Source organism: Amphibalanus amphitrite, unplaced genomic scaffold (genome assembly GCF_019059575.1).
Source record: "Amphibalanus amphitrite isolate SeventyFive unplaced genomic scaffold, NRLGWU_Aamphi_draft 001322F_arrow, whole genome shotgun sequence".
NCBI lineage: Eukaryota > Metazoa > Arthropoda > Thecostraca > Balanomorpha > Balanidae > Amphibalanus > Amphibalanus amphitrite.
Genome location: NW_024882815.1, coordinates 101,031 through 112,108, shown reverse-complemented (window position 1 = coordinate 112,108; position 11,078 = coordinate 101,031). Strand labels below are relative to the sequence as shown.

General features: G+C 46.0%; 1 protein-coding gene across 1 annotated transcript; it reads left to right on the top strand.

Annotated features, from left to right (window-relative positions):
* Positions 1 to 609: 609 nt before the first annotated feature.
* LOC122372146 (ctenidin-1-like) lies at positions 610 to 7,710 on the top strand. The gene is made up of 4 exons (XM_043349028.1): positions 610 to 645; positions 3,430 to 3,506; positions 6,780 to 6,836; positions 7,071 to 7,710. The coding sequence occupies exons 1-4, from the start codon at positions 637 to 639 to the stop codon at positions 7,546 to 7,548; spliced, it is 621 nt and encodes a 206-aa protein (XP_043204963.1). The 5' UTR covers positions 610 to 636; the 3' UTR covers positions 7,549 to 7,710.
* The last annotated feature ends 3,368 nt before the right edge of the window (positions 7,711 to 11,078 follow it).

Genomic DNA, 11,078 nt, shown 5'->3' with positions numbered 1-11,078 from the left:
TATCGAATCTGTGACGTAATGAAGGATTTACTTCATGTCAATGTGAGGGGAAATTTGGCAGCAAATATATTTGCTCTCAAATATGACGCGGTTCATACAATAACAAGAGTGTCTCTGATTGGCTTATTCGTAAATCAAGTGATACTTCTCTTGAATGTGTGACAGGCGTTCAAAAGGCAAATGAGTAATGACGTCATCAAATGGCCGTTAATAGTTAAGAGATAGGGCCTTAGCTAAGGCCCACTTTTCAAATGAAGGGAACGAATTTATTTAACACCACGAAACTGAGGATATTGCGACCAGGATATATAGTGGTTTCTGAACCTGGCCGCCAACTTGGCTATCTCAACTCAGAACTAATGCAAAGGTGGGACAGTCCCTTTAAGTTGTGTAATCTATGTCCACATTACGAATATAGCTGATTGGCACGCGGTACGAGGTAAAAGAAAGCCCGCTTCCACACCTTTCTGAGACGGAGGACTCGGCCCCGCGAGTTCTGCACATGAAAACTCGGTAAAACAGGATAACTGAGTTAGTCACGACCTGACCGCGCCCCCAACCGGCCAGCGTCTGTATATAAAGTTGGACAGAGGAGAGCCAATTGCAGTCAGCATTCGCTACTCCCACCGACCAGCCATGATTAAGGTAAGAGGGAGAGAGAGTGGTGAAGTCTTTCGAAGCAATGCGACTACAGCATGTGCAAAGATATGAATCACTGCATTAGTTACAGTTCTCGAAGATTAAGTGGTTTAAGTGGTAAAAGTTGCATAAAGAACATCGGTATGCTGATGCGAAGCATAAGCGGCGGAACGGGGGGCAAGGGGGCACCGTGTTCCTCTTTGATTTTGGCATTTTAACATTAGCCCTATGGGCGTTGAATGGAAAGAATGGGACCAAAAGTCGGCAGTGCCCCCCCCCCCCCCCCCACCTCTGTTAAAGGGACCCTCCCACCTTAACATTAGTTTTGAGTTGAGATAGCCAAGTTTGCGGCCAGGCTCAGAAACCACCATTTATCCTGGTCGCAACCCCCGCAGCCAGGGGCGTCGCCACGGATTTTTGACTGGGGGGGACGGATTGGCTGGCTTAAAACCCATAAGCCGGCTACCGTACGTTTTTAGGGCTATGCACTACTTGTAACGCATACACATGTTCTTTCCGCGTAGAGGCGTTATTAGTCATAATATCTCCTTTTTACTTGTATGAATTGGCGGCGCGAAGCGCCGCGAAAATTAGCAAAAACGCCCAGCAAAACAGCGCCAAAAACACATGAATTTTGCATTTCGTATAAGTTTGATACCAGGAGGCAGGATAGCTAAGGTCTTGTCACCAAGTCAAGCAGCCCTGCCTCTAAAAAATCGTGTGATCCTCTGTCAACCGTACAGCTTATTTCCAAGAAGTTGGAAACTTTGTACAGTGAAACTCCAGGACTGCGGGGTCGGAGTCGACTTCTGTCGTAGTCCGACCCGAAATCGTAACCGAAATCGTCACCGAAATCGTAACGAACTTTGACTCTGAAGTCGGAGTCAACATACTCTGGTTTTAAGTCGTGCTCTTGGCTGGTTAGTCGAAATATCTCAAGCCCGTTTACGTCCAGTCGTGTTATACGGCACACGTGGATGACGATGTGGATTGTGGAACTTCAACAGTTTCCCAAGGATGGGTCGGATAAGAGCTGGAGATTCTGTTGGCTGTGGTGATTGTAGGGGTCGTGGTTAGACTAATCAAGGACCAACTGAGTATTAAAGCTTCCTGGGCCCTCTCAGACCGGGACGAGGTCCTCTCACACTCAAGCATCAAGCGTTCAAGGGCCATGGTGAGGCCTACTGTCGGATGGCCTCGAACGGGAAGAGGGCCGTTTGAGAATGAGCTGAGGGTCTCGACTATTGCGAATATCCTGAAATGTGTAGTCCCTGCAAGCTGACACCCCACCCTGAGACTTTGGGACCGGTCTTCAGCCCTTGCTGGATGTGGTCGTCACCGGGCTATAACTGGAGCTTTGGCTCTCTATCGAGGACTTGGGACGGACAGCCTAGAGCTGTATGTACCTCATTGTAGGCAATATACCTAATCCTTGAATGTGATAAGCAACGTGCAATAAGACAAAAGCATCACATCACAAGTTTTTCACCGCGATGCGGACTGAGTGACATCGTGGTCGGAGATGGGATTGGAGTCAGACTCCGAGCGACTTTTTACAGCCGGAGTCGGAGTTACCAAAAGCCAATCTACTCCGCAGCCCTGTACCTAATTTGTATGCAAGGGCTCAGTGATTCAATTCTCAGCTATTCGTATGATTCAATTTGTATATCTGCAATTTCATATCAAAACTACAATAGGTCAATTTTCATAGGCCACTTTTTAAGTCATTCATGGGGATATTTTTGCGGGGGACGTCCCCCCCGGATTCCTCGACTGGGGGGGACGCGTCCCCCCCGTCCCCCCCGGTTTCGACGCCCATGCCCGCAGCTTTATAGTGTCCAAGAAATTTCTTCCCTTTACTTGCAGGGTGGGACCAGCGTAGTCCCTATCTCTTGAAGGGACTATCCCACCTTCTAAAATGTTGTTAAAACGAGTTAAATTGTGCCCGACTTTATAGATTGGATGACCAGGAACACGGTTCTGGCATTTATTTTTCATTAAACATCTTAGGCTTCCCATATTCCAAACACAAACTTTCAAATATGTGACGTCACAGCCCAAAATTACCTCCTTCCCCAGGCCACATTACTGTCATAAAGCTGATTCTTTTTACTCTGTAGGCACCACAACAAAGTTCAGACCAAGTTTTAAGCGATTTTTCAACGAACAAACCCATTTAAATCAGAATGACTAAACGAGGTGACGTCACACTAACGGTCGCTCCATGTTGAAGATAGGGCCTTGTACAAGGCCCACTTTCAAATGAAGGGAACGAATTTCTTCAACACCAAGAGGCCGCGGGGGTTGCAACCTAGATAGATAGTGGTTTCTGAACCTCGCCGCAAACTTGGCTATCTCAACTCGAACCCCATGTTTAAGGTGGGATAGTCCCTTTAACACTAACGGACTCTGATGACGTCATCAAGCCCATTGACCGCGCGTTATAAAATAAAAGTCTTATATTTCTAAAACGGGTGAATATTTTTCGGTGAAATTTGGTAGATGTTCATTTTCGCTCTTTCTGATTCACGGTACACCACTTTTATGCCAATTCATTTACTTTTTTTAAGGTGGGAGGGTCCCTTTAATTGAAGGTGTTCCGTCGCCATTGGAAGTATTTCATAAGTTTTTACAGATGCGTGCCAGCAGCTGCGTTTAATTAATGTGCACATGGAATTAATAACTAGAGTATCAAATGAAAAAGACGCGAAGCTCATGTTTATTGCAACATCCCGTAGGCAATTTAGTGAGTTTTGTTCGTGTGATCACAACGTTCTCCCATGTTTTCAGTTCGCCGTTCTGTCCGTGTTGGTGGCCGCTGCTGCTGCCAGCGGAGGAGGTGCCCAGAGCAGTGTCCACGTGTCAACGTAAGCAAATGTTTGCAGGCTGAGGGCATGGAGAGTGAACACTGGACAGCAAAGCTTTATAGCCAGGGGGTGCGCACCGGCCTTTTAAAGGTAGTGTGCCACCTTTGAAAGATTTCCCATTTTATTTTTCCTAGGATAAGAAGCTTCTGTTTTTACCTAATATCGCAAAAAAATCAAAAATGGGCCTGGAATAGTGCCTTTTTTCGCCTAAAAGTTTATCGGTTTTTAGATATGTATAACAACTGTAGTGGGCTCACCTGCAAACAGGCGTCGGGCAACAATCGCGAATGCGGCGCACTTGTGACAATAAGCAAAGGTCATTATAGTGTTACGACCATACGACGTACGGGAATGAGTTATCAGCTGTCTAATCGTAGACAACACAATGTCGAACTTAAACTGTACGCCTGTATTGGTATTGTTTATTTAATTTGGCTGTCGAACATTAATTTATGGTTTGAAATATGATTTAATGTAAAATAATTGATATGAAAAAGCCGTCTTATAAGTTATGACCCCATTTCACCACACGCAAGTGGCAGAAATGACAATGATCAGCTGACGCATTTTTCTTGGCCGAAGTCAGAGCGCGCGGCCCGACGCACCACGCGTATTTGGAAATTCCGACCTCAACGGGCATCAGAAGCCACCTAACAGGCGTGTTCGAAACCGCAGGAGATGATGATGAACGGGTTTATCGAAACTTGATTGGATGAGCCTATCGGTAATAGCGATTTTAGTGTGTGCATTTATTGTTCATAGTGGTGTGAAATGTGGTTGGGGTACGACCGACAGCCCGTCGGGGCGAATTTCGCACTGGGGTACTCAAAATTTGAAGAATTTAAGACGTTTCCATGAGTTTTGAAGGTATGGATAAGTTCTAAAAATCCGGTTCTCCTTATCCGGGTCATTAACTCCATATCATCCAAGAAAGCTGGCACACTACCTTTAAAGGGACTATCCCACCTTCTAAAATGTTGTTAAAACCAGTTAAATTGTGCCCGACTTTATAGATTGGATGACCAGGAACACGGTTCTGGCATTTATTTTTCATTTAACATCTTAGGCTTCCCATATTCCAAACACAAACTTTCAAATATGTGACGTCACAGCCCAAAATTACCTCCTTCCCCAGGCCACATTACTGTCATAAAGCTGATTCTTTTTACTCTGTAGGCACCACAACAAAGTTCAGACCAAGTTTTAAGCGATTTTTCAACGAACAAACCCATTTAAATCAGAATGACTAAACGAGGTGACGTCACACTAACGGTCGCTCCATGTTGAAGATAGGGCCTTGTACAAGGCCCATTTTCAAATGAAGGGAACGAATTTCTTCAACACCAAGAGGCCGCGGGGGCTGCAACCTAGATAGATAGTGGTTTCTGAACCTCGCCGTAAACTTGGCTATCTCAACTCAAACCCCATGTTAAAGGTGGGATAGTCCCTTTAACATTACGAAAAGTGGCGACACTTGGCTAGCGCTGTCAGCATCGTGAACATTCTAAACAACAAATGCAGTAATCCCACCAGTCAGCGTAAGCCAATATTCGACACTTATTGACTGATAAGCCAGTGACGATTTTGGGGGCCAGAGCGTTAGCGGTAACGTACAGCAGCACGGGATGTTCAGCTTATGACTTGATTTTGACATTATTTAGGCCAGTCTGATAATAACTCAGATCGTCAGATCGTTTATGAAAACTGCAATTCATTTTTGTAGTGGTCGAAGAAGTCTTTTTGCTTTTTTCTAAATTAATTTGTTGAAAAATGAGTTATTAGATGCGTACTCTTGCTAAATTTGCCCCGTTACCATGGCAACCTGAGTTAGTTTGGCACCCAGAGTCGCGGTTACTAAATTCATTTTTGTCCCCATTTTTTTCGTCGGGAGCGTTCTACCTGGTTTATACAGGGTGTCCTAAAAGTAAGGTAATGATTTAAAACTTAAATATCTCGAGAAGTAAGAGTCCGAATCACTTCCAATTTTAACACGTGCAAGGTACATCCATAAAATTATTTTCTTGCATGCTTAAACAATTTTTGATCATAACTACACCGAGCAGTAGGCATAAAACTGATAAGGTCGAAATTTAACTCTTAGAGAGGGTCCGTCATTAAAACAAAGGGTAAATACCGCCCAGTTTTCGGCCCTAAGCAGACCCTATCAGCTCGCCCTATCTCTGAACTCATGCATAGTTTCGCCTCAACCGGTAAAACGTCAGAAAAAAGGTATAATGTACGCACAGGGCATGTATACTTGGCCACCTGTGCTTCGAGGTCCTGAGGACGACAGCGGGAATCGGGTGACAATAAATCAAGAGAGGTGGCCGAGAGTCCTCCTCCCAGTGGTTCTTCCGCTCGCCGCAACGCAGCTGTGCCGACACCATCAACCAGCAGTGGTTTCAGCAGGATGGAGACCATGCTTGCACCGTCCTGAAGATCATGCATTGTCTCAGAGAGTGGATGTGAGATCGCGTAATTTTCAGTCAGGGCAACGCCATTGAATGGCCTCCGCGGTCACCTGACGTTACACCTTCATATTTTTATTCTCTGGGTACACAACAGAAAGGTTGTCTTTTAGGACAACCCAACGAGCCGGGAAGAACTAAAGGATGATCCCTCCGAGCAAATATAAGCGGCATCTCACCAGAGAGTCGCTCCAGAATAGTGGAGGAAGTAAAACGCAGCCTATTCGTGCACGCGGCCCGAAATGGTAGCCATGTAGAAAAGCAGCAATATATATATATATATATATATATATATATATATATATATATATATATATATATATATATATATATATATATATATATATATATATATATATATATATATATATATATATATATATATATATATATATATATATATATATCAGAATAAAATTTTATAAAATGCTCTTTCATATGATGTCCTCTTTATTTCTATCCATCGCGTATTTTTTGGCGGTGTGGCCAAAAACAAATGATGAGCTTACTTTTGGGACACCCTGTATAGCCATAGCTTAAGCTAATGCCTTATCCCTTCAATAACTTACCTATTGCAAAAATACTCTGTAAAAATACTCTGAGGGCCGAACAAATAAAAGGAAATAATATTAATAACGCATATTTCTATGTTTATTTATCATAAAAACAACTAAAATTATAGCAACAGGAAAAATAATAATTGGAGCTACATCGACTGCATAATGCATATACCTAGCACTACTGAATACGAAACAGGAAAGAATAATTCAATTTATCTGACCTGCCGTGTTCTTTTCTTTCACAGCTTTTCTCCGTACTCCAGCAATTCATATGGCTCCCACGTAAACCACGGACACTATGTGTAAGTTTCATTAAATTTAATGCAATCTCAAAGTATTTTCCGAGTTTAGGGCATGTATTTCATCACAAACGAAACCTTCATAGTAGTGAAGACAAACGAGAATTTGTAAGGATAATTAAGACATATTAGAGGATCTTAAGTTACACAGCACTTAACCTATAAAACATATACAACAGGTTATTTCCTTAGCCTTGCTCTTGCCTTTAATGCCCGTGTTCTGTCCTTCATTTTCAGTCCCGGCGGCTACGGCGGCCACGGCCGGTACGTCGGCGGCTACGGCCAGATCTACGCCCAGGGACAGGGCATCGGGCTCAGCCAGGGCGGTGGATACGGCGGTGGATACGGCGGATACGGGCAACAAGGATACGGACACGGCGGACTCAGCGGATACCAGTACGGATACAGCGCCGACGTCGGAAACGGATACGGACAGGGCGCCATCGGAGGTGGTGGAATCTACGGTGGATACGGCGGAATCCGCGGTGGATATAGCGGAATCGGTGGAATCCGCGGTGGATACGGCGGAATCGGTGGAATCCGCGGTGGATACGGTGGAATCCGCGGTGGATATGGCGGAATCGGTGGAATCCGCGGTGGATACGGCGGAATCGGTGGAATCCGCGGTGGATATGGTGGAATCGGTGGAATCAGCCGCTTGGGGCAGATTGGCGGTGGAATCGGTGGAATTTACGGCGGTTATGGACATTTCTAAAAGCTCTCGATCGCCTCTTTGGATGATGTGCCGATAAGACGTCAGATTTGATTTTCGCTGTTCTTTCAGTCATCCCATGAAAGGTCTTTTTGTTCCTAAACGTGACTGTAACAATACTGTCTTTCAGGGGTATGACAATACAATTCCTAAGCTGAATCAGAAGTGTGGGTGCCGTAACTTGCAGGGGATTGTTTATGATGGAATCATCCAGCAAACATTAGGTGCAATTGATTATGTTCGGTTGATCAGTGCGCAACGCTGATGAGCACTTAATGCTAAAAATTATTGGTGATAGCATATGACAATTAACAACATCTTCAGCAACATCGCCATCATTATATTTAACAATCATTCAGTGGCGCGGGAACCGGGGGGGCTAGGGGGGGCTGAGCCCCTCCAACTTTTCGGCTGGGGGGGCTCGTAATGTATTTGAGCCCCCCCAGCTGGAGGAATCGAAATCGGAAATCTACCAACATAATTTCATAGATTCATACATAGGCGCGGGAACCGGGGGAGGGGGCAGTGGGGGATGCTTGCCCCCACAACTCTGGGGCCGTGGGGGCGGTGCCCCACAACTTTTCATGAGGCCAGCAACCGTTGGGGCAGCTTGTCCTCCCCAAATTAGGTGCTGTGGGTCACAAAGGAAGAAAGCATGTAAGTGAAAAATCTCCCTCTTTCACTGGCTCGGCAACTCATTTGGCAGATTAAAACCTTGATTCCAGGTTGCCACTCAGCTGAGACGGAATATCTCACTTTTTTTTGCAAATATTTGCGTTTTTTTCGTTGAAAAGGCAAAGGTCTGAAAAATAAGTGGCCTAAAACCGGTGAGAAAACTAGATTTGGGGGTACCCTAGGTTAATCTCTATTATGGTTCAGCCCCCCCCAGTCTGGAAGAAGTTCCCGCGCCACTGCAATCATTACAAAAAAAAAAACAGAAACTACAATCGCAACCATGACCATCCTGTGTTGTGTTGAGTTCCAGACAATAATCACAGATCATTCCCCAAGCTCGTCTTCGGCCTTGAGCTGCCTGAAGAAATAAAACGGGAGTGGAGGCGGAACACGCCTCACGATCGTAAATAGAGTTGTTCAGCTGGGGGTTCGACTTCGAGGCTGGCAAAACACGAATACGGGCGAGGGTTAAGTTACAAGTCTTTCTTGGTAAATCATATATTAATAGATATTGCTACTCACTAGCCGCGATTACATAGGGCTAGTTGCCAGATAGTGGAATTCCGATACCGAGACATTTATTCCACTAACGAGACATTTCAGGCACATTCCGCTAGTTCTGACGACATATCCGACCAGAAGAGGGTGATACTAAATGCTTTCTTCGAAATCTAAGCTGCGTTGCGGCATTGGCGGTTATGTGCGGCGTGTATGCCGCATGATTAGTAAGCGGCGACCACTAAATTAAAGACTCAAACGCTCCGACCGGTTTTCAATGAATAATACTGCATACCAAAAATGCCATCCGCTCTCGTCATAAGATATTTAGCTTTAAATAACTAGGTTAAGAACTTTAAATAACAGCACCCTCGCATTGATCAATTTTACACCCACCCTGAAAATTTCATGACCCTGACCCAAATGACATTTGACCTGTGACCTAGCTTCCGAGACCATGTTTGGCCGGAGTCGTGCTTCGGCGTATGTCGGCTCCACAGGGGAGCACTGCCGCTTCAACCCTATTGGCCGTAGTGTCTAACGGTGGCGGCCATATTGCGCAGACCAGGAACCGGCCGCCGCCTGTGTTGAGGAATAGGGAATTCGGGACCTCGATTTACGTTTGCGGCCTTGCGGCCGCCGCATCCGCTACGTTCAAGTTACGTAGATACGGAACCCGGCATCTTACGCGGAATTGAGTGGGAAACACGATCGAATCTTCACAATTCCTAAAATTCACTCGCAGGACCATCGTCTTTCTACATTTGCCCCGGCCGAGAGGGTTGATTAAACCCAGCTCGCTAATGCACCGCTAATTCAACGAGAATTTAGCGGTAAAGTTGTCGTATGCGGCAGAGTACAATGCAGAGTGGCTGGTAGGAATCCGCTTCAAAGGTCTCAGGTCAAACGGTGACCTCTGAGGTCAGGTCAAGTGACCTAAGGCACAGGTTCTGTTTTTGGTAAATAACTTCGCCAAAAATGGCCGTCGAGCTGCGATTTTGGCATCACCGTGTTCAACTAGCTCAGGCGCATCGATTGATATACTTTTTGTTCGGTTGAGGTCAATAGGCATTGACCTCGTGACAAAGTCAGGTCAGAGCTCTCAGGTCACGAAGCTGGTCGAGTAAGGTCATGTTGCATATCATTCGATTCGGCAGGTCTTTCCGAGTCCATTTGTGGCTTTCCCGATTCGCTAGCTCAATTTGATCGGTAGTTATTGAAGAAAAGTTTATGACCCTTGTGACGTCACAAATAACGTCACGTAAGGGCTACAATGCAAATACGAAGCATCGGGCCTTGCAATGAGTGCATGAAATCACGATTACATATGCTTGAGATAGTTTCAGATCATTCCCGGCGCTAAAATAGCAATTCCATATTTCCCAATTGACTTTTAAGGGTTTGACGTATAAGTTCCTTGTATCTTAGGATTTTTTAAGTTTCCATCTTGTTCTCCACTCAATTCTGCGTAAAATGCCGGGTTCCGTGTCTACATAGCTTGAACGTAACGGATGCAGCGGCCGCAAACGTAAATCGAGGTCCCGAATTCCCTATTTCCCAACACAGGCGGCGGCCGCTTTCTGGTCTGCGCAACATGGCGGCACCGTTGGACACCATCTGGCGGCCGATGCGCCTTCCACATTATAGAGTTCAGTGGTCGGCTCGCATATTAGCCGCGCGTTTGCAAGCTTTTCATGGTTTCAAACGTTAAAACATGTGCGGCTCCCAGTCCCATGCATGAGGGTGGATGTCAAGGTCACCTGAAGGTCAGGTCAGGTCCTTGACCTTTGGTGACCTCGGTTCACCGCAGACATGCCGCGCGGGCTGGTTGGTATTGGAGCGTGTGATTAGGTAAGGGCGCACATAGGGAGAGTGTGTGGGGGGTCGTGGAAAATATGGATGTATATGTTACGGGCCAAGTGCGAAGGCTAGTCCGTTTGCGAACGGACTAGTCCATTCGCGAATGGACTAGGCCGTTTGCGAATGGCGGTCCGTTTGCAAACGGACTAGTCCGTTTGCGAATGGCCGGCCATTCGCGAATGGCCTAGGCCGTTTGCGAACGGACGGGTTTGTGGCGTTGCACTTAGCCGCCGGAAGCATGGATCCTCAGATTGGGGTACGATTCCGAATGAATGGGGGACCGCTGGTCGATGCAGGGGCGTCGCCGCCGGGGGGGGGGTCGGAGGGGTCCGGACCCCCCCCCCCCCCCACACACACACACATTCTGGAAAATATGCCGATCCGACGACCCCCCCCCCCCCCTCCCCCCACACACACACTTGGCCACGAAAATCGATCAAGAATAAAATAAAATATTTTAAAAACGATTTTGGTGCATTCTCAAAATAAAATTGTCTAAA

Excerpts from the sequence above, each read along its gene's own strand:
- LOC122372146 (XM_043349028.1), top strand. Across the intron at positions 3,507-6,779 it reads AGCAGTGTCCACGTGTCAAC|CTTTTCTCCGTACTCCAGCA; the intron begins GTAAGCAAATGT and ends TTTCTTTCACAG. Across the intron at positions 6,837-7,070 it reads GTAAACCACGGACACTATGT|TCCCGGCGGCTACGGCGGCC; the intron begins GTAAGTTTCATT and ends CTTCATTTTCAG.